General features: G+C 44.6%; 1 protein-coding gene and 1 long non-coding RNA gene across 2 annotated transcripts in view; one reads left to right on the plus strand and one right to left on the minus strand.

Annotated features, from left to right (window-relative positions):
* The window catches only part of LOC123741694 (uncharacterized), a 34,046-nt gene extending 10,855 nt beyond the window's left edge, over positions 1-23,191 (minus strand). The window contains exons 1-2 of the long non-coding RNA XR_006769212.1: positions 23,066-23,191; positions 22,497-22,668 (exon numbers count right to left, since the gene is read on the minus strand). This is a non-coding gene — a long non-coding RNA (uncharacterized lncRNA). The remainder of the gene's footprint in view (positions 1-22,496; positions 22,669-23,065) is intronic.
* On the plus strand, positions 21,792-23,899 carry ppp1r27a (protein phosphatase 1, regulatory subunit 27a). Its single transcript, XM_014193634.2, has 3 exons — positions 21,792-22,658; positions 23,035-23,185; positions 23,476-23,899. The coding sequence occupies exons 1-3, from the start codon at positions 22,169-22,171 to the stop codon at positions 23,594-23,596; spliced, it is 762 nt and encodes a 253-aa protein (XP_014049109.1). The 5' UTR covers positions 21,792-22,168; the 3' UTR covers positions 23,597-23,899.
* Positions 23,900-24,099: the final 200 nt, after the last annotated feature.

Below are 24,099 nucleotides of genomic sequence, written 5' to 3' on the forward strand. Positions count from 1 at the left end.
AAGCAAACTTACACTTCTGCCTTTTTTTGCTTCCTCCTCATGGTACGGCTAGTTACCTGACTTGCCTATCATTAGACACACGTCACCAGGAAACGCAGAGATTCAATCATCTCTTTTCTAACTCTTCTCAGTACAACTGTTCCTTCAATTTCTACCCTGCTCTCAATATTCCCTGGTATTCGTGTTTCCATGCATACATTTTGGATGTAAACTTTATGTCCATTTTCCCCCTTTCATGAGTAATGGATGAGCTCATCTGATTCAAATCTCAGACAGTAATTTAAGTCATGTAAACAAGCAACAAGGTATGTCATACTGTATAACACTACATACGAAGAATGGAGCAGGTTTACACAAACAAGCCCAGCTCCCATAGTCCTACATTTGTAATTTACACATCTTTATTCTAACATTGACTTCTTGTCTCATACCAGAACAGTGATAATATAACTCATGCAATGTTAAACAGGTGGCTACTATCTATTCCCCCATGTTCACTGAACAAAAATATAAAATGCAACATGCAACAATTTCAAAGATTTTTCTGAGGTACAGTTCATATAATGAAATCAGTCAATTTATATAAAGGAATTAGGCCCTAATCTATGGATTTCACATGACTGGGAATACAGATATGCAGCTATTGGCCATAGATTCCAAAACAAAAAAGGTAGGGGTGTGGATCAGAAACCAGTCAGTATCTGGTGTGACCACCACTTACCTTACGCAGCGTGACATCTCCTTCGCATAGAGTTGATCAGGCTGTTGATTGTGACCTGTGGAATGTTGTTCCACTCCTTTTCAATGGCGGTGTGAAGTTGCTGGATTTTGGCGGGAACTGGAACACGCTGTCTTACACGTCAATCCAGTGCATCCCAAACATGCTCAATGGGTGACATGTCTGGTAAGTATGCAGGCCATGGAAGAACTGGGACATTTTCAGCTTCCAGGAATTGTGTGCAGATCTTTGCGACATGGGGCCGTGCATTTTCATGCTGAAACATGAGGTGATGGCGGCGGATGAATGGCACGACAATGGGCCTCAGGATCTCTTCACGGTCTCTCTGTGCATTCAAATTGCCATTGTTAAAATGCAATTGTGTTCATTGTTCGTAGCTTATGCCTGTCCATAGCATAACCCCAGAGCCACATAGGGTGCTCTGTTCACAAGCTCACCCACATGACACCTTCAGCCATCTGTCCGGACAGTTGAAACCGGAATTCATCCGTGAAGAGCACTCTTCTCCAGCGTGCCAGTGGCCATCGAAGGTAAGCATTTTCCCACTGAAGTCGGTTACGACGCCAAACTGCAGTCAGATCAAGACCTTGGTGAGGACGACGAGCATGCAGATGAGCTTTGTGCAGAAATTCTTTGGTTGTGCAAACAAACAGTTTGATCAGCTGTCCAGGTGGCTGGTCTCAGACGATCCCGCAGGTGAAGAAGCCGGATGTGGAGGTCCTGTGCTGGCGTGGTTACACGTGGTGAAGCCGGTTGGACGTACTGCAAATTCTCTAAAATGACGTTGGAGGCGGCTTATTGTAATGAAATGAACATTCAATTTTCTGGCAACAGCTTTGGTGGACATTCCTGCAGTCAGCACGCCAACTCCCTCAAAACTTGAGACATCTGTGGCACTGTGTTATGTGACAAAACTGCACATTTTAGAGTGGCCTTTTATTGTACCCAGCACAAGGTGCACCTGTTTAATGATCATGCTGTTTAATTTAAGTGTCACGTCCTGACCAGTATAAGGGTTATTTGTTATTGTAGTTTGGTCAGGACGTGACAAAGGGTATTGTTTTATGTGGTTCGGGGTGGTGGTTTATTTAGTAGGGCGTTTGATTTATTATTTCCGGGTTTTGGTTTATGTTCTATGTTTTGTTCTTCTATGTTCTTTCTGGGTTGGTGTATTTCTATGTGTAGGTTAATGGGGGGTTGGACTCTCAATTGGAGGCAGGTGCTTTCTCGTTGCCTCTGATTGAGAGTCCTATATATGGGTAATTGTTTGGTTTAGTGTTTGTGGGAGATTGTTTCTTGTTTTGCGTGTGTGAGCCTGACAAAACTGTTTGGTTGTTTGTGAGTTCGTCGTTGTTTTGTTATTTTGGTGTTCACTTTATTTTCAAATAAATATGAAGATGAGCATCCACATTCCTGCTGCGTTTTGGTCCTCCATTCCAGACGACAACCGTTACAGAATCTCCCACCACAAATGGACCAAGCAGCGGAGTAAGGAGCAAGGGGAATTCGATATGGACTGGCGGGAGAAATAGACCTGGGAGGAAATTCTGGACGGGGCTGGACCTTGGCACCAGGCTGAGGAATACCGTCGCCCACGGGAGGAAATCGAGGCAGCCAAGGCAGAGAGGCGGAGGTACGAGGCCTTGTACGCACTGAGGGAGAAGCATGAGAGGCACACAGGTAGTTTGGCTGGGCCAAGGATGAGCCATAAGCCAGCTACCCGTGTTTTATATGGAGGACCGTATGGAGTGGAGGGCGCCGTGTTTTGCTGAAGTGCGCACAATCTCGCCCATACGCACGCACAGTCCAGTGCGAGTTATTCCAGCCCCTCGCAGATGCCGTGCTAGAGTGGGCATCCAGCCTGGTAGGAGGATGCCTGCGCAGCGCGTCTGGTCACCAGCGCACCTCCTAGGACCAGGCTACCCTACGCCCACTCTACGCACGGCAACCATCAGGCCCCTGCACAGCCCAGTTCGCCCTGTACTAGCACCCACTCGTACAGGGCTACTAGTTCCATCCAGCCAGGACGGGTTGTGCAGGAGGTGAGATCAAGACCACCTGTGCGCCGCCATGGCCCGGTGTTTCCAGTTCCTGTCTCTCGTGCGGACCTGGAAGTGCGAAACCCCAGTCTGGCACGTCCAGTACCAGCACCACGCACCAGGCTTCCAGTGCGTCAGCCCAGTCCGACTCGTCCTGTTCCCACTCCCCGCACTAGCCCGGAGGTGCGTGTTCCCAGGCTGATACCTCCAGTACCAGCACCACGCATCAGGCTTCCAGTGCGTCAACCCAGTCCGACTCGGCCTGTTCCCGCTCCCCGCACTAGCCCTGAGGTGCGTGTCCCCAGACTGGCACATCCAGTTCCAGTACCACGCATCAGGCTTCCAGTGCGTCAGCCCAGCCTCGAGAGTTCGGCAACAGTGTGCAGTCCAGAGTATCCGGCAACAGTGTGCAGTCCAGAGTATCCGGCAACAGTGTGCAGTCCAGAGTATCCGGCAACAGTGTGCAGTCCAGAGTATCCGGCAACAGTGTGCAGTCCAGAGTATCCGGCAACAGTGTGCAATCCAGAGTATCCGGCAACAGTGTGCAGTCCAGAGTATCCGGCAACAGTGTGCAGTCCAGAGTATCCGGCAACAGTGTGCAGTCCAGAGTATCCGGCAACAGTGTCTAGTCCGGAACCGAGGGAGACTGCCTGCGACCCGGAACCGAGGGAGACTGCCTGCGACCCGGGACCGAGGGGGTCTGCCTGCGACCCGGGACCGAGGGGGTCTGCCTGCGACCCGGGACCGAGGGGGTCTGCCTGCGACCCGGGACCGAGGGAGACTGCCTGTGACCCGGAACCAAGGGAGTCTATTGACGATCCGGAACTAAATATAAGTAACTGTGTTTCAAATGAGTCTGCCTACAGTGTGGAATGGAAGAGGTCTGCCTACGATCCGGAACGAGGGGAGTCTGCCTACGGCCCGAAACTGATCAAGTCTGTCTGCATTCTGGAGGACAGTAGGCCGGAGCCTGAACCACCACCTGTATAGGTGGGTTGGGGAGGGGGGGTGTAGCACAAGTGCCGTCGGTGACGGCAGCCACCCTCCCTTCCCTCCCTTTAGTTTAGGGGGATTTTTATTTTATTTTTATTTTTTATTTATTTTTATATGAGGTGCATCCGGGGTCTGCACCTTTGGGGGTGGTACTGTCACGTCCTGACCAGTATAAGGGTTATTTGTTATTGTAGTTTGGTCAGGATGTGGTTGAGGGTATTTGTTTTATGTGGTTCGGGGTGGTGGTTTATTTGGTAGGGCGTTTGATTTATTATTTCCGGGTTTTGGTTTATGTTCTATGTTCTTTCTGGTTTGGTGTATTTCTATGTGTAGGTTAATGGGGGGGTTGGACTCTCAATTGGAGGCAGGTGCTTTCTCGTTGCCTCTGATTGAGAGTCCTATATATGGGTAATTGTTTGGTTTAGTGTTTGTGGGAGATTGTTTCTTGTTTTGCGTGTGTGAGCATGACAAGACTGTTTGGTTGTTCGTGAGTTCTTCGTTGTTTTGTTATTTTGGTGTTCACTTTATTTTCAAATAAATATGAAGATGAGCATCCACATTCCTGCTGCTTTTTGGTCCTCCATTCCAGACGACAACCGTTACATTAAGATGGAATTCTTTTAAGATGGTCATACCATGGATAATTTAGGTATTTGATTTTAAATTCAGCTTTTTTTTAATCCGCTTCTTGATATACTACACCTGTCATATGGATGGATTATCTTGGCAAAGGAGAAATGCTCACTAACGGGATGTAAACAAATTTGTGCACAGAATATGAGAGAAATAATATTTTTTGTGAGTATGGAACATTTCTGAGATCTTTTACTTCAGCTCATGAAACCAACACTTTACATGTTGTGTTTATATTTTTGTTCAGTATAACTACAGAGGGTAAAGCTTTGATTTAGATAATTCGCATGTTCAGATATTGAATATATCATACTTGTGTAGTACTTTTTTTGTAGCACAGTTATTTACATAGTAAAATGGTAATTACTTAAGCAATCTTTAACTAGGCAAGTTACTTAAGAACAAATTCTTATTTACAATGACAGCCTGGCCAAACCTGGAAGATGCTGGGCCAATTGTGCGCCGCCCTATGGGACTTCCAATCACAGTTAGATGTGTTGCAGCCTGGATTCAAACCAGGGGCTACAGTGACGCCACTTGTGCATGATGCAGTGCCTTAGACCGCTGCGCCACTCAGGAGTCCTGTGGGGTAGACAACCACTGACATAACATGTCATTGGAATCCTATTAGCACCCACTGTGTACGTTGCCCATACGTTGTCAATGGGCCGTGCGGTGCATTCTGGGTAAACTCCGACAAGGAGAACTCTCCTTCAAGGAGTCACTTATGGCGCTAGCACAAAAACCCAACACGAGCAAGAATTGCATGAACAAGAAGCTCAACATTACAAATCTTTTCCAGGATTTAAGATAATTAACTTGTTCTCTGTAATATCGTATAGCTTTAGGCAGGTTTCTCGACTCCTACCCTGACTTTTATAAGGGATTTCTGCCTGTCTGTCTAGTCCAGACTCTAGTGGCCATGTGTATATTGTCTAGTATATCATGGTCAGGATAGACTCTAACAATGGGAATTCCAAACCACCCATTGTATAAACAATAATAACCAATCAATGATCAATTCTTATATGATTTGTATCTAAAGTAGTCAATACTATGAAATTGTATTTAGAGTAATGATTATAACTCATTTAATAACTAACTATTTGGCCTAATAATATCTGTCTCTTCATAATATCAAGCATTATTTCATCCCTAATGGCAACTAATTCTAAACTGGTTGTAGGAACTTTACGTTCTCAAATCAACTCTTCATATAACCTTTCATAGGTTGGTCTCTCTGTCCTCTGGTAAACAGATGTGATGATTGAAGAGCAGAGCTGAGGAGGAGGTTTGGTAAGCATGGATGGCTGCAGGTGCAGAGATTGACTGTGTGTGGTTGTCATCTTTAATAGGACTAATAAGTCCTGTCAGCTTGGCTATAGATAGGTGTGTATATTTTACACAACCTCTGTGTTTCCTTGAAAAGCTCTCTTGGCAGGTGCATGACTGAAGACAGCGCAGCCCCAACCTGCTGGCCTGCAATAGGTCAAACTCCAGCTGGAGATTCTATTTGTGTTACATAATTAGGTCACACAGCTTGCTTCCCCCTTTTTTTTACCATCCAATCTTTTGCCCGCTGGCTCCTCAGTTTAATTAATTCCTGTCATGCAACCTCCACAGCTACTAATGAGGAACGATATGCCAGAGATATGCCCCAATGGTGTGACAATATGAGGAGGTCACAGGGGCGAGAGCTCCTACAGGCTGATCCTCCATGGTGGGAGCAGTGTTGGTAAGGGCACACACTACATGGATATTGTGTCAGAGATTAAGGAGGGATTAGTCTTGAGGTAAGTTTAAATAAATCCATTAGTTGTCACAGTTATTATGGACCTGTGTGTCCACCATGACACGGGATCTTATATTTAGCATTAATGTCAGTGTCCTCTCCTTAATGCAAATTTCATAGGTAGGAATGATGACTGGTAAATGGTCTTGTCAGCACTTTGCTATAGAGGATGCCATCTGAAGATTGTCCAGAATGCCATTGTTCTTTGATGTGGAGGGTACAAGTTTGTAAAGGTTAGTTACTGCATGTTACTTGTTTTAATCACTATCCGTCCTCCTATCCACTGGCTGCTGAATGCCAACCATTCCCAGGGCAAAACTCAGTCACATACCCCCATTGTGTAATCAAACATCAACAAATTAAATGTCCACACGGCTGGCCTTTCACCCCACCCTCATTTTCCATGGATGCAGGCCCGGCTCGGGTAACCCTATCCCCAGACAAGCAGGGCTGCATCCTGGCTCTCTCCCCTCCATGTGAAGTCCGGACACTCCTGCTCTGGCTGTGGACTGGACAGCTGCTGGCTCTGTTTACTGCTGCGGCCCTTCACGGGGTAGCATTCTTCATACCTGGTCACTGTCAGCAGCTACAGCCCTATACTGTGGCCTGTGTCTCCAACGGGAGCACACAAAGCACTATTCTAAACATTCTAAACACATAAAACTAGTAATCCCCCTTTGGAACAGCTTTGGCTCTGTAAAGCGGGAAGCCTTTTAACATTGGTTTGCTTTCAGTCATAAGAAACTATTGGGGGAGCGGTGTTAATGGGGTGATATGTACGGTCATTAAGTTTCATATAATGGACCTACACAAAATAGTCCAAATTGGTGAAATGAAATGTAAAAAATTACTTGTTTCAAAAAATTCTAAAACAAAATACCTGAAAAGTGGTGCGTGCATATGTATTCACCCCCTTTGCTATGAAGCCCCTAAATAAGATCTGGTGCAACCAATTACCTTCAGAAGTCACATAATTAGTTAAATAAAGTCCACCTGTGTGCAATCTAAGTGTCACATGATCTGAGTATATATACACCTGTTCTGATAGGCCCCAGCGTCTGCAACACCACTAAGCAAGCGGCACCATGAAGACCAAGGAGCTCTCCAAACAGGTCAGGGACAAAGTTGTGGAGAAGTACAGATCAGGGTTGGGTTATAAAAAAAATATTCGAAACTTTGAACATCCCACGGAGCACCGTTAAATCCATTATTAAAAAATTGAAAGACTATGGCACCACAACAAACTTGCCAAGAGAGGGCCGCCCACCAAAACTCATGGACCAGGCAAGGAGGGCATTAATCAGAGAGGCAACAAAGAGACCAAAGATTACCCTGAAAGAGCTGCAAAGCTCCACAGCTGAGATTGGAGTATCTGTCCATAAGACCACTTTAGGCCGTACACTCCACAGAGCTGGGCTTTATGGAAGAGTGGCCAGAAAAAAGAAATTGCTTAAAGAAAAAAAATAAGCAAACACGTTTGGTGTTCGCCAAGACTCCCCAAAAAATATGGAAGACGGTACAGTCTTCCCTGTGGCTCAGTTGGTAGAGCATGGTGTTTGCAACGCCAGCATGGTTTGTGCAACGCCAGGGTTGTGGGTTTGATTCCCACGGGGGGCCAGTACAAAAAAGTAAAAAATGCATGAAATGAAATGTATGTATTCACTACTGTAAGTCGCTCTGGATAAGAGCGTCTGCTAAATGACTAAAATGTACTCTGGTCAGATGAGATTAAAATTTAGCTTTTTGGCCATCAAGGAAAATGCTGTGTCAGGCACAAACCCAACAACTCTCATTACCCCGAAAATACCATCCCCAGAGTGAAGCATGGTGGTGGAAGCATCATGCTGTGGATATGTATTTCATCGGCAGGGACTGGGAAACTGGTCAGAATTGAAGGAATGATGGCGCTAAATACAGGGGAATTCTTGAGGGAAACCTGTTTGTCTCCCAGAGATTTGAGACTGGGATGGAGGTTCACCTTCCAGCAGGACAATGACCCTAAGCATACTGCTAAAGCAACACTCGAGTGGTTTAAGGGGAAACATTTAAATGTCTTGGAATGGCCTAGTCAAAGCCCAGACCTCAATCCAATTGAGAATCTGTGGTATGACTTAATAAAGATTGTTGTACACCAGCGGAACCCATCCAACTTGAAGGAGCTGGAGCAGTTTTGCCTTGAAGAATGGGCAAAAATCCTAGTGGCTAGATGTGCCAAGCTTATAGAGACATACCCCAAGAGACTTGCAGTTGTAATTGCTGCAAAAGGTGGCTCTACATAGTATTGACTTTTGGGGGGGGTGAATAGTTATGCATGCTCAAGTTTTCTTTCTTTTTTTACTTATTTCTTCTTTGTTTCACAATAAAAAAAGATTTTGCATCTTCGAAGTGGTAGGCATGTTGTGTAAATCAAATGATACAAACCCCCAAAAAATGCATTTTAATTCCAGGTTGTAAGGCAACAAAATAAGAAAAATGCCAAGGGGGGTGAATACTTTTGCAAGCCACTGTATACCTTAGCTTGGAGAGGGCCTCAATATCTTTTCCTCAGAACAAATAACACACTCTCACTCTCTAATATCTGCTATATGGTAATAAAGGAAAGGTATGACTAGTCAAGTGTTTGGCCAACTTCACACTTTACACACTCAAAATAATGAGCCTCAGTGAAAGAGATCACTAACAAACATTGGTCTTTCTAAACATTTATTATCTACATATAACCATTATATTATTAAGGAATGCAATCTCCTTTCCACCTTTTGATGACATATAAAGCTCTTGGCTTTGACTGTACGATTTGGTCTGAAGACAGCCTGAGACATTGAGGACAGTGTGTGAACCAGTTCAAGAAGCCAAGGGATTTACAGGCTATCTATTTGTATCCTTTTGAGGAGAGATTTGAGTGAGTTTGTGAACAACTTTCAATTACATCTATCTTTAGGTGGGTTCCATCTGTGTGGTAGGAGCTGCTTATCTAGTGGATTTACACATCTGCATTAATCTATGTGATCATAATTAGCATGAACTATATATCCCTGAATTAAGCATAGGCTCATGTCTAATAGCCTGCTCTAAACCATTGTTCAGACCATGGTATAGGCATACACTTCAGAGTACCAGTGAACCTCCTTGAAAGTCAAGGTGATATATTTCAGCCCTGAATTGTGACCACAAATAGTCACAATTCTAACTCTCTTTCTTTCAGCTTAAATTACCTCAAGGAATACTCTCCAACAATCTTTGGAGCCTTGACTTTTACATTGATTGGTGCGTTTACACAGAAAGGGTGCTATTTAAAACTGAGCCCCAACTAAATACAGCCTTGAAATTCCCATGGTGCCCTCCTTTTGTGATGGGTGCAGCAGCAGGCCTACTGTTTGTGTTCTTGAAGACGTGTGTCTTAGTTTCTCTGGGTCTGAGCACATCATATGATAAGCCTACCTATAATAGTTTTCAGGCAAAATGTCCACAATCGAAGTGCATCCAAGCCAAAGTACACAATTCATTTTTCTATGTGCTGTTAAACATGTTGTAACTTTCCTGTTTCTTTTATGTCAACTTAAAATAAGCAAAGGCAACACTGAAAGTCAAACAAATTAATTTATCATTGATACTTTTCTGGGCAACACTATTTTGGTCTTCTCTCTGTAAGAAAATATTGACCAATTCCCATGGAAACTATGTCCTTGTGCCTTGAGGGCTCAGCAACTCTAGAGTCCAGAGGCATGGGAACCATGATGGCCATGCCATACATCTCGGGCCAGGTGGTGGATGCCGGACGCTCCCATTTGCAGAGCAAATAGCCCGATTTAGTTTGGGGTGGTCTGCCGTCCGTGCTAGGAGCAAGGCTCAGATTAGAGGCTCTGAAAGCTGTCAGATCATCCGTTTGTGGATGCCTGCCACAGCATGTTCAAAGACACGCATAGAGAGCAGCGCTGATAAGCAGTCAATGGAAATGTGCCACATTATGTGATGCACAGCAAACTTTGTAGCCTCCATGTTTTGCAATAGTGGCATAGAGTTGATCAGGCTGTTGATTGTGGCCTGTGGAATGGTCCCACATCTCTTCAATGGCTGGATATTGGCGGGAACTGGAAGACACAATCTTACACGTCAATCCAGAGCATCCCAAACATGCTCAATGGGTGACATATCTGGTGAGTATGCAGGCCATGGAAGAACTGGGACATTTTCAGCTTCCAGGAATTGTGTGCAGATCTTTGCGACATGGGGCCGTGCATTATCATTATGAAACCTTGAGGTGATGGCGGCGGATGAATGGCACGACTGAATGGCATGAATGGCAGTCCGGGTGGCTGGTCTCAGACGATCACGCAGGTGAAGAATCCAGATGTGGAGGTCCTGGGCTGGCGTGGTTACACGTGGTCTGCGGTTGGAGGCAGTTTATGGTAGAGAAATGAACATTCAATTCTCTGGCAACAGCTCTGGTGGACATTCGTAAAGTCAGCATGCAATTTGCACGCTCCCTCAAAACTTGAGACATCTGTGGCATTGTGTTATGTCACAAAACTGCATGTTTTAGAGTGGCCTTTTATAGCCCCCAGCACAAGGTGCACCTGTGTAATGATCATGCTGTTTAATTTAAGATGACATATGGAATTGTTTTAAGATGGTCACACCAAGGATCATTTAGGTATTTGATTTTGAGTTTTAGGACTCCTTTATGTATGAAAGAGAAATATAAACAAATGATTTGGCCTTTACTACCACCAACAGAAACGCATTGAGTAACACATTCATAAATGGCAAAAAAGACAATAAAAAATAATTCATAAGGAATAAGGTTTTAAGGTGTCTGTCCTATATCTAGGAGATATAAGAAAGCTCAGGAAATATGTATATACAGTACCAGTCAAAAGTTTGGACACACCTACTCATTCAAGGGTTTTTCTTTATTTGTACTATTTTCTACATTGTAGAATAATAGTGAAGACATCAAAACTATGAAATAACACATTTGGAATCATGTAGTAACCAAAACATTTTTAAACAAATCAAAATATATTTTATATTTCAGATTCTTCAAAGTAGCCACCCTTTGCCTTGATGACAGCTTTGCACACTATTGACATTCTCTCAACCAGCTTCATGAGGTAGTCATTTGGAATGCATTTCAATGAACAGGTGTGCCTTGTTAAAAGTTGACTTGTGGAATGTCTTTCCTTCTCAATGCGTTTGAGCCAATCAGTTGTGTTGTGAGAAGGTAAGTGTGGTATACATAAGATAGCCCTATTTGGTAAAAGACCAAGTCCATATTATGGCAAGAACAGCTCAAATAAGCAAAGAGAAACAACAGTCCATCATTACTTTATGACATGAAGGTCAGTCAATGCGGAAAATGTCAAAAACGTTGAAAGTTTCTTCAAGTTCAGTAGCAAAAAAAAAACGAGAGCTATGATGAAACTGGCTCTAATGAGGACTGCCACAGGAAAGGAAGACCCAGAGTTACCTCTGCTGCAGAGGATAAGTTCCTTAGAGTTAACTGCACCTCAGATTGCGGGCCAAATAAATGCTTCACAGAGTTCAAGTAACAGACACATCTCAACAACAACTATTCAGAGGAGACTGCGTGAATCCGGCTTTCATGGTCGAATTGCTGCACAGAAACCACTATTAAAGGACACCAATAATAAGAAGAGACTTGCTTGGGCCAAGAAACACGCCAATGGACATTAGACTGGTGGAAATCTGTCCTTTGGTCCGATGAGTCCAAATTTGAGATTTTTGGTTACAACCGCCGTGTATTTGTGAGACGCAGAGTAGGTTAACGGATGATCTCTGCATGTGTAGTTCCCACTGTGAAGCATGGATGAGGAGGTGTGATGGTGTGGGGGTGCTTTGCTGGTGACACTGTCTGTGAGGCAGAGTTAACCAGCACGGCTAAAACAGCATTCTGCAGTGATACGCCATCCCATCTGGTTTGCGCTTAGTGGGACTATCATTTACTTTTCAACAGGACAATGACCCAACACACCTCCAGGCTGTGTAAAGGCTATTTGACCAAGAAGGACAGTAATGGAGTGCTGCATCAGATGACCTGGCCTCCACAATCCCACATATGCTCAGCATATGTGGGAACTCCTTCAAGACGGTTGGAAAAGCATTCCAGGTGAAGCTGATTGAGAGAACGCCAAGAGTGTGCAAAGCTGTCATCAAGGCAAAGGGTGGCTACTTTGAAGAATATAAAATATATTTTGATTTGTTTAACACTTTTTGCTTAATACATGATGCCATATGTGTTATTTCATAGATTTGATGTCTTCACTATTGTTCTACAATGTAGAAAATATTTGTAAAAACTTTTGACTGGTACTGTATATATTTTTTACACATATTTAACCCCATGTTTTGAGTAGGCACAAAACTACCTCCATACTTCCATTAATGTTTTAAACCGGTACCGGTTACCTTCAGATGAGTCCCGTGACACTTTGTAGCCCAAACGGTTCAGGCGCTAAAAACTGAAGTTGGCACATCGATGGTACTGCTAGCTTGCTAGCCCCGGCCTGCTAGCTGTCTGAATCGCCGTGTCTCCAGCCAGCCCAACCACTCACTGGACCCCTATTGATCACCCGGCGACGCATGCCTCTCCCTAATGTCAATATACCTTGTCCATTACTGTCCTGGTTAGTGATTATTGTCTCATTTCACTGTAGAGCCTCTAGCCCTGCTCAATATTCCTTAACATACCATTTAGTTCCACTTCCCACATATGCAGTGACATCACCCGGTTTAAACGTCTCTAAAGACAATATCTCTCTTATCATTACTCAATGCCTAGGTTTACCTCCAATGTAATCACATTCTACCATACCTCTGTCTGTACATTATACCTTGAATCTATTCTCTCACGCCCAGAAACCTGCTCCTTTTACTCTCTGCTCTGAATGCACTAAACAACCAGTCCTGATAGCCTTTATCCGTACCCTCATCCTACTCCTCCTTTGTTCCTCTGGTGATGTAGAGGTTAATCCAGGCCCTGCAGTGCCTAGCTCCACTCCTACTCTCCAGGTGCTCTCATTTGTTGACTTCTGTAACCATAAAAGCCTTGGTTTCATGCATGTTAACATTAGAAGCCTCCTCCCTAAGCTTATTTTATTTACTGCTTTAGCACACTCTGCCAACCCGGATGTCCTAGCCATGTCTGAATCCTGGCTTAGGAAGTCCACCAAAAACCCTGAAATTTCCATCCCTAACTATAACATTTTCCGACAAGATAGAACTGCCAAAGGGGGCGGTGTTGCAATCTACTGCAGAGATAGCCTGCAGAGTTCTGTCTTACTATCCAGGTCTGTACCCAAACAATTCGAACTTCTACTTTTAAATATCCATCTTTCCAGAAACAAGTCTCTCACTGTTGCCGCTTGCTATAGACCACCCTCTGCCTCCAGCTGTGCCCTGGACACCATATGTGAATTGATTGTCCCCCATCTATCTTCAGAGCTCGTGCTGCTAGGTGACCTAAACTGTGACATGCTTAACACCCCGGCCATCCTACAATCTAAGCTTGATGCCCTCAATCTCACACAAATTATCAATGAATCCACCAGGTACAACCCCAAATCCGTAAAGACGGGCACCCTCATAGATATCATCCTAACCAACTTGCATTCCAAATACACCTCTGCTGTTTTCAACCGAGATCTCAGCAATCACTGCCTCATTGCCTGCATCCGTAATGGGTCTGCGGTCAAACGACCACCCCTCATCACTGTCAAACGCTCCCTAAAACACTTCAGCGAGCAGGCCTTTGTGATCGACCTGGCCCGGGTATCCTGGAAGGATATTGACCTCATCCCGTCAGTAGAGGGTGCCTGGTTATTCTTTAAAAGTGCCTTCCTCACCATCTTAAATAAGCATGCCCATTAAAAAAAAATTGAACCAGGAACAGATATAGCCCTTGGTTCTCTCCAGACCTGACTGCCCTTGACCAGCACCAAAACATCCTGTGGCGTTCTGTATTAGCATCGAACAGATCCCGTGATATGCAGCTTTTCAGGGGAGTTAGGAACAAATATACACAGGCAGTTAGGAAAGCTAAGGCTAACTTTTTCAAGCAGAAATTTGCATCCTGTAGCACAAAGTTCTGGGACACTGTAAAGTCCATGGAGAATAAGAGCATCTCCTCCCAGCTGCCTACTGCACTGAGGCTAGGAAACACCGTTACCACCGATAAATCCACAATCATTGAGAATTTCAATAAGCATTTTTCTACGGCTGGCCATGCTTTTCACCTGGCTACCTCTACCCCGGTCAACAGCCCTGCGCTCCCCACAGCAACTCGCCCAAACCTCCCCCACTTCTCCTTCACCCAAATCCAGATAACTGATGTTCTGAAAGAGCTGCACAATCTGGACCCCTACAAATCAGCCGGGCTAGACAATCTGGACCCTCTCTTTCTAAAATTATCTGCCGAAAATTGTTGCAACCCCTATTACTAGACTGTTCAACCTCTCTTTCGTATTGTCTGAGATTCCCATAGATTGGAAAGTTGCCGCGGTCATCCCCCTCTTCAAAGGGGGTGACACTCTAGACCCAAACTGTTACAGACCTATATCTATTCTACCCTGCCTTTCTAAGGTCTTCGAAAGCCAAGTATCCTTCACTCATGCTGCCAAACATACCCTTGTAAAACTGACCATCCTACCGATCCTCGACTTCAGCGATGTCATTTACAAAATAGCCTTCAACACTCTACTCAACAAATTGGATGCAGTCTATCACAGTGCCATCCGTTTTGTCACCAAAGCCCCATATACTAGCCACCACTGCGACCTGTACGCTCTCGTTGGCTGGCCCTCGCTTCATACTCGTCGCCAAACCCACTGGCTCCAGGTCATCTACAAGTCTCTGCTAGGTAAATCCCCGCCTTATCTCAGCTCACTGGTCACCATAGCAGCACCCACCCGTAGCACGCGCTCCAGCAGGTATATCTCACTGGTCACCCCCAAAACCAATTCTTCCTTTGGCCGCCTCTCCTTCTAGTTCTCTGCTGCCAATGACTGGAACGAACTGTAAAAATCACTAAAGCTGGAGACTCTTACCTCCCTCACTAGCTTTAAGCACCAGCTGTCAGAGCAGCTCACAGATCACTGCACCTGTACATAGCTCATCTGTAAATAGCCCATCCAATCTACCTCATCCCCATACTGTATTTATTTATTTATCTTGCTCCTTTGCACCCCAGTATCTCTACTTGCACATTCATCTTCTGCACATTCTACCATTCCAGTGTTTAATTGCTATTTTGTAATTACTTCACCACCATGGCCTATTTATTGCCTTACCTCTCTTATCCTACCTCATTTGCACATGCTGTATATAGATTTTTTTCTACTGTATTATTGATTGTATGTTTGTTTATTCCATGTGTAACTCTGTGTTGTTGTATGTGTCGAACTGCTTTGCTTTATCTTGGCCAGGTCGCAGTTGCAAATGAGAACTTGTTCTCAACTGCCTACCTGGTTAAATAAGGTGACATAAAAAAATAAAAAACTTGAGACGAGTCCCCTGACACTTGTCGGTGTCGTAGAACAAAACTGAGATCACCATAGTGTTCGTGAGAGTCTCATATTTCCATAGAGTGGTCATACTAGTTTGTAGTATCCGTTCGGACGCTACAGACGTTTTTGTGAGAAGACCAATCTAGCTCTGCCACCTTTCACTGCAGACGTGGAAGTGCGACATCAGCGGATGCGGTAGATTGAGACGCATGCAATGCAAAACTGATATCTCTAGCTTAAACTGACTGATTTTTATGGGGATTTAGTTTAAATGTTACTTAGATTGATGCACCGATGCTACAACCGACTCTAGGGGGATATATTTAGGGCCCTAAATGTGTGGCTCAACCAGTTGTTGGGGGAAAATCGAGAAGCCATGGATACGCTTCCTCATCACTTTTTCTAACATGGAAACTTCCCTGCTATAAATGACATCATGTCTGCTGTCAATTCAGTCTCACACTTCTGCCACTGTTACTGGTGATTGCAGCTGGCATGGTGGAGGCTCCCTGTGCAAGGACTGAGGATTACTGGCTCCTGATTTAGATGTAGGCTTCCTATTCTGGCCTAGCCACACGTGCCGTAACTGGATCCAGCCGGCCCGAGCGTGTATCTCCCACTGGGCCTGGAGGATCCAGACTGAGATCCAGCCCCACAGTGTTCACTGTCCAGTAATCCAGGTGTGTTAGTCTGCTCCCTGTCTCTGCCCCCCTGATGAGAGCATAGTGCTGCCACCAATGGGGCTCACTGTGACCGGGGCAGGCCAGGCTGTTCTGAGAAGAGGCTCATCACGCCATGCACAGGAGGCACGCGATACCTGGCACCCCATCATCAGTACAAGGATGCTGTCTGCCAACTTGGCAAAAGGTGTGCGTTTTGCAGACAGCCCCATGCCCTAGTCCTGCTCAAAATCTGTTAGGAGATAAATCAAAGCTCAGAATATGCACTGAGTGTACAAAACATTAGAACACCCTTTTTCCCTCAGAACAGCCTCAATTCGTTGGGGCATGGACTCTACAAGGTGTCGAAAGCGTTCCACAGGGAAGATGGCCCATGTTAACTCCAATGCTTCCCACAGTTGTGTCAAGTTGACTGGATGTCCTTTGGGTGGTGGGCCATTCTTGACACACAGGAAACTGTTGCGTGTGAAAAACCCAGAAGCGTTGAAGTTCTTGACACACTCAAACTGGTGTGCTTGGCCGCTACAACCATACCCATTCAAAGGCACTTAAATCTTTTGTCTTGCCCATTCACTATTTGAATGACATACATACACAATGTCTCAATTGTCTCAAGGTTTAAAAATCCTTATTTAACCTGTCTCCTCCCCTTCATCTACACTGATTGAAGTGGATTTAACAGGTGAAATCAATAAGGAATCATAGCTTTCACCTAGACTCACCTGGTAAGTCTATGTCATGGAAAGAGAAGGTGTTCCTAATGTTTTGTCCACTCTGTATGTATGCTCATATCTAAGGATGATCCTGAAAATAATGTGTATGTCAATCATACAATGGAGTGCAGCAGGGGACTCCAGTGTTGATCCAGGAATAGCCAATATTCTATGAATTCTTGTGAAATCTTTGCTGACATTGGATGTTTCACTGTTCTGGTTTCTATGGTTTCATCTCACCTTGAACATATTTAGAGAGTGAGTCACCAACTGTCCAGCCACCAGCTTGATGAACGTCAACATCAAAGTGTTTTGGAATCCATAGCTGTCCGGTCAACATGATAAACCTATTTGACAGGTTGTTAACATCACGATGCCTCTGTCTGTCCTCGGCTGTGTCCTAAACCTTTGGTCTGTTATTGAAGGTCGGTCGTTATAAGGATCCTAATACTTTGCAGTGGGTACAGATACCTGACTGGTTCAACCGCTTATTTATAGAAGGAAAATGTGCATTGCCAGGTAATTTATAACATAGATCTTAAACTATACAGTGCATTTGGAAAGTATTCAGACCGGTTGACTTTTTCCACATTTTGTTACATTACAGCCTTATTCTAAAATTGATTGAATTGTTTTTTTTCTTCCTCTGACCAGAAATTTGGAACCACCAAGAGTCTTCCTAGAGCTGGCCTCTTCCTGGAGCTGGGGAGAAGGGCCTTGGTCAGGGGGGTGACCAAGAACCCGATGTTCACTCTGACAGAGCTCCAGAGTTCCTCTATGGAGATGGGAGAACCTTCCAGAAGTACAACCATCTCTGAAGCCACTCCTCAGTAAAAGGCACATAAGGCTGCATGACTGCTTGGTTTGCCAAGAGGCACCTAAAGACTCTCACACCATGAGAAACAAGATTTTCTGGCCTTATGAAACCAAGGTTGAACTCTTTGGCCTGAATATCGAGCATCACTTCTGGAGGAAACCTGGCACCATCCCTACGGTGAAGCATGGTGGTGGCAGCATCATGCTGTGGGGGTGTTTTTCAGTAGCAAGGACTGGGAGATTAGTAAGGATCGAGGGAGGGATGAACAGAGCAAAGTACAGAGAGATCCTTGATGAAAACCTGCTCCAGAGCACTCAGGACCTCAGACTTCGGTGAAGGTTCACCTTCCAACAGGACAGCGACTCTAAGCACACAGCCAAGACAACTCAGGAGTGGCGTCGGGACAAGTCTCTGAATGTTCTTGAGTGGCCCAGCCAGAGCCCGGAATTGAACCCGATTGAACATCTCTGGAGAGGCCTGAAAATAGTTGTGCAGCGACGCTGACAGAGCTTGAGAGGATCAGCAGAGATGAATGGGAGAAACTCCCTAAATACTGGTGTGTGAAGCTTGTCCCGTGTGGCTCAGTTGGTAGAGCATGGTGTTTGCAACGCCAGGGTTGTGGGTTCGATTCCCACGGGGGACCAGTACGGAGAAAAAATGTATGAAATGTATGCATTCACTACTGTAAGTCGCTCTGGATAAGAACGTCTGCTAAATGACTAAAATGTAAAATGTAAAATAACCAAGAAGACTTGAGGCTGTAATCGCTGCCAAAAGTGCTTCAACAAAGTACTGAGTAAAGGGTCTAAATACTTATGTAAATATCGTTTTTTATTATACATTTTTTTGGCAAAAATAAATAAATTGTCATTATGGGGTATTGTGCGTAGATTGATGAGGGACATTTTGTTTTATCCATTATAGAATAAGGAAGTAACGTAACAAAATGTGGAAAAAGTCAAGGGGTCTGAATACTTTCCGAATGCACTGTATACATAAAGGCTTTGCCAAAGTCATGACACAGCTGCAATTGGAAAACATGGACTGTTCTCTCTTTTCTCATGGACTGTTCTCTCTTTTCTCATGGACTGTTCTCTCTGCACCTGTCCGGCAGGCGGTACCGGAGCATCGGATCTCGGACCAAAAGGCTCAGAGACAGCTTCTTTCCCCAAGCCATAAGACTGTTCAATAGACAGCTACCACTGCACGACCTGCACGGACTCTATGCTCATCCATAGGTTTTTATTATGAATCCCCATTAGCTGCTGTTATCGTGTGTGTGTGTGCTTCTGTTTGTGTCTACCCATTAAGGCACACACACCTACAGGCACACACTAACACTCTTCTCTCACTCACACACACACACACACACACACACACACACACACACACACACACACACACACACACACACACACACACGCGCACCCACACTCACAAATGACACCACACACTTACACTCATCACCATGCACAGACCCACTCACCACATATGCTACTGCTATAGTGATTATAGTGATTACTAACTTGAAACATTACAGCGATTCACACACCAGGAAGCTTTTAACATGGAACTGCTTGGTGGTAATTGACAGTATGTAATACTGTATATGCCCTATAAGGCATGCAGGAGGTGGGCCTGTATCTATGTATAGCACACTGAATGGAGGGTGATTCAACCCCAACAGATCACGTGAGCACTCCTTTTGGCATGTATCCAAGTGTGATGCAAGAGGACAACAAACAAACAACTCCCACCAAACGAGGCCCTTCTCAGTCTTGGGTGGGTAGGGGCTTTGGGAAGGGGTAGCACCATAGTTCATGGAACCACCACCCTCTCACCACACTTCTTTATGAGGGACTGGTGAACTCTATAATCAGTGCATAAAGTCTCTTCCCCGAGCTGCGGTTATAAATTACTCTCACCTCAATTTGTCTAGACATGAGCTCTAAGACTTTTCCACCAGCTCCTCTGTGCAGAATGGCCAGCTGTGCTGGGTGGAGACAGTGCAGGGCTAAAAAAGGTTTATGTTCAGGGCCGGGGTCAGTTCTAATCCGAAGGTAAAGTCACCCATACAGTTCCAATCCCAACGTGGATAATCATAATGAGTTTAAAGGGACCCTCCAGTTAGGTCATGGATAGAGTTAATGGATGTATGTAACTTCATTTCTTTGTAACTGAATACACAAGCCTATTATACCCCTAATTACAATCAACTGTTCTAGAAGAAGGATGGTTTTGCAACAAGCTGTTATCTCCTCCCTCATTGTAATACAATTTGCCATGATGTGATATAACATAAGCCTTGACATTTTGACAGTAAGTGAGCCAGTGGATCCTTATAGTGGAATTGTACCTAATGACAAATACAGGACACACATAACAGGATATACATTATAGTAGAATGTACTGCTTCTCAAGCCAAGCCTTATAGTAAGATGAAGCCTATGTTGTGGATTCTAGTCAACCATAAAGGTTGCCCCTTAGGGCACAGTAAAGTCTACCCTGCGAGACCTTGGTAAGAGAAAACCAGTGGGATGGTAGCCATGCTATTTTCATTGGCTAGCATGGAGCAGCTCCTGTGAAATGTCCAAGTCCAAAGCCTTTGAAATCCAGATTGAACCAGCTCTGCCACTCTTAGAAGTTCCTGCCTGCCTGCTGAGAACAGCTGGCACTGGCACAATGTCCCGGCTGTCACGGTTCACATGCACAACTTCCAACTCACAAAATCATACGACATGAAAATGGAGTAACCACAGTACCAGCTTTACTACATTTCAAAACATTGCTTTGGGATTTGAGCTAATCAGATGTTCCAATATGATTGAAGGTCACACAGATTGAAAGATCACTGCACTGTAAAGGGCCTTCTTTTTTAAACCAAAACCATCTGATCTTTTAATGCCATCTAGAGAAATGGGTTACCTTTCGCAGCATAGATTTATGTCCCTATGACACAACTGTTGGCCAAGACTGCGCTCCTGCACTGAACTCCCTGAATGGCTGGATACTATTGGCCCAGTGGTTCCTGAACGTCCTGTATGGCAGGATACTATTGGTCCAATGGGTCCAGGCAAGTGAGTGTAGATCAGATGTCAACCATGTGATGGGGTTACTGTTTGTTCTAATAGCAGAGATGCTACGGTCAAAATATTGATCCTTCCAAAGTTTCAAGACCTGTCACAATAAGAATAGATACCGTAGTTGTTCAAGCAACCAAAAAGTATGTTATCCTTTCATGGCAAATAAAATAACTTTTGAAGACCTTGTTTGTCTGCTATTTTCTTAATGTCAAATAACGTGTCCTAAATTCTCGTACATTACCTCTGTTGAAATAGTTGAAGTATTCAGGTTTTTCTTGTTTTGAGGCGAGAGTTCTTGAACCCTTCCAAGGTAACAAAAACAAAATGTCAAACTAATTCTGAAAATCACATATAAGCCATTTGACTCGACATGTGACTCTCACACTGTTGACTACCATGACCATGTGTCAGTGCTGTCGCTTGTGAAATTCCAAAAAAGGCTGCCTGACCTGTACCCAGGGGCCATAAAAACACGTCTACACTGAACTGTAAACATTTCATTTCCCTCAACTGTTAATGACAGTTTGTTCCTCTGCTGATGTTGATCATGGACATTTTGATGTGATGTGGTATTAGACATGTTGGGAAAGCTCCATAAAGCTCCATAAATGTTTGTGCTATGGGGTTAGGGGTGGAGGCAGTGTCAGGGGTCATGTGACCGCATAGTGGGAGGAGCCTGGCCTGGCAGAGACCACTCCGTTCCAAGCTAAAGTCACTCGATATGAGGGATGACGGGCCCCAAAATAGCCCTCCAGAGTGTATATAGGGACCCTCTCCCACCTGCTCCATCAGACCACCAGCCTGTACAAAGCCAGAGGATACTGTAGTGACATACAAAAGGACTGGAGAAACAAGACAAGAGGCACGAGGGAGATATCCAGAGAAACAGAAGGAAATAAATAAATAAAAAGAGGAAGTTTGGCCAGTGAGAATTGACTTTGGGAAAGTTTTGGTACTCTGCAGAGAGAGTAGCCGTGCTACTCTGGTTGGAAACTCAAGGATCAGAAGGAAGTGAGAAAAGTCAAGGACGATAAGCGTGAAAAGGACAAAGGAATTTGTTTCCCCTGACTGGATTGCAAAGTTTTCTTGGATTTCTCCCACCCCTCCTCCTGGGCTGAGCGCATAGGGGGAGGAAGAACCGTGTTGACCGCAGGGATGAAGTATAGCTACCAGCTACCAGTGTCATCGTACACCACGCGATATAGTCAGTACACACCAATGACGTACACACCAACACACTACACCCCCACCAATTACACACCTACGCACTACACCCCCAGCAATTACACACCTACACACTACACCCCCACCAAATACACACCCACTTCATATACCCCAACAAGGTACAGCTCAACTCACTACACCCCCACAAGCTACACCCCATCACTTTACACACCTACACACAAAACCAGTTCCAGTTACACCCCTTCGTACAGCAAAGGAACACGCTACAGTGCTGCTACACGTCGCACAGCACACATACCTGCACAGCAGACTCCTGCACCTCTACCACTCAAGCCAGTCCGGGCTGTGCACTTCTCCAATGATATTATCTTCCAGGACCTTGTCCGACATGGTGAGATGGAGCAGATTGGACGCTTTATGAGAGCGAAGAAAGTACGTCTGCATACCCTCTTCCCATCTGGTGAGTGAATCTACAAATACATAAAGACAGAGGAAGTGTTGAGAGATTGACAGGAATTACCACAGCAGGCAATGGCACCTACAGCTGTCTGCATGAAAATATAGTCACTAACTACAACAGCATATTTTTCGGAGTGATATTGTGTTGACAAATAGAAAACTACTGAGAAGTTAAAGGGTCTCAAATATTTATTTCTATTCTAAACCAGTAAAAGAATAAAGGCTCGAAATAATTGTTTGACAAATGCATAGTGAAAGTTCTGAAAAGTTCTGAAGTTAAAAGCAGGGGTTGAAATGACAGAAAAGCAGTGTAAGGGTATGTACAGTGCAGCTGAGCCCTCTTCTGACTGTGCCCATGTATGGTGCTCTGTGTACAGGTATGGCAGCACTCCATGAGGCCGTACTCACAGGGAACCTGGATTGCGTGAAGCTGCTGGTGAGATATGGAGCTGATGTCCACCAGAGAGATGAGGATGGCTGGACGCCGCTGCACATGGCCTGCAGTGATGGCTTCCCCGAAATCGCCAGGTTGGTGTACAAATGAAACACAAACTCACAAAACGTCCACAGAAATATTTCCCTACAGTACGGAGACCACAAAACATAACATTCAATTGATCTATCATGCAACATTGCTGCCTCTTTGAGAAATAACTCTTCTGACAAAAGGCAGGTAGTGATTTGCTAACCATACTGACCTCGGTGACCTGATTGAACCAGACATGCAGCATTTCATAGCCAGTGTGAATATAGACAATGACGATGCCTTGTGTGAATGTGACTTGTGCTGAACAACACTGTATTTTGTCCCTCCTTAGCTACCTGCTCTCTCTTGGTGCCAGTGCATTTGCAGAGAACGAGAACGGGGAGAAGCCAGCGGACCTCATTGACCCAGATTGTAAGGAGCTGGTCAATCTATTTGAGGCAGGCTGTGTGTAACTCACTGGCCACCTACAGTACAGGACCTGAAGGAGCTTGATGTGGACAGATGGATAGTGTACCCTGGTCCTGAGACTAGCTTCTTGGAATGGAAAAGCCCAGCCAGAGAGAAGGAGAAAGACTGGGACAAGGGACCAGGCCACTTTTCCTGCTACAGAGCACTTGTAGCCTATTCTTTGCTAAATGCATAATTGTGACTGACAATGCTTTTTGGAGAGGTTTTGTATATCAAGTTGGACAATGCTTTGTAAAGGTTATAATTTTTTGTATCTTTTTCATTCTTCGCTTAAAAGAAGTTGGCTACTTTTTGTTTGGTGCTTTTCCACAAAAACATGCAAACCAGTCTTGTCACTTTAGTTGTCACAAACAGCATCTCAGGCTGTTCATAGCACCAGCAGCTTTCAGTTTCCCAGATCATGTAACACCACATACCAAAAAATACAGTGTGACACACCACAGTAAACAGTTGTTATTTAATCTGTGTAATGAATCAATAGGGTATG

This window comes from Salmo salar, chromosome ssa03, assembly GCF_905237065.1.
Source record: "Salmo salar chromosome ssa03, Ssal_v3.1, whole genome shotgun sequence".
NCBI classification, from domain to species: domain Eukaryota; kingdom Metazoa; phylum Chordata; class Actinopteri; order Salmoniformes; family Salmonidae; genus Salmo; species Salmo salar.

What these genes read in the sequence shown, in the direction of transcription:
- ppp1r27a (XM_014193634.2), top strand. Translation starts at nt 22,169, where the DNA reads ATGAAGTATAGCTACCAGCTACCAGTGTCATCGTACACCACGCGATAT. An exon ending in GCATACCCTCTTCCCATCTG is followed by an intron (nt 22,659 to 23,034) that starts GTGAGTGAATCT and finishes CTCTGTGTACAG; the next exon opens with GTATGGCAGCACTCCATGAG. An exon ending in GGCTTCCCCGAAATCGCCAG is followed by an intron (nt 23,186 to 23,475) that starts GTTGGTGTACAA and finishes GTCCCTCCTTAG; the next exon opens with CTACCTGCTCTCTCTTGGTG.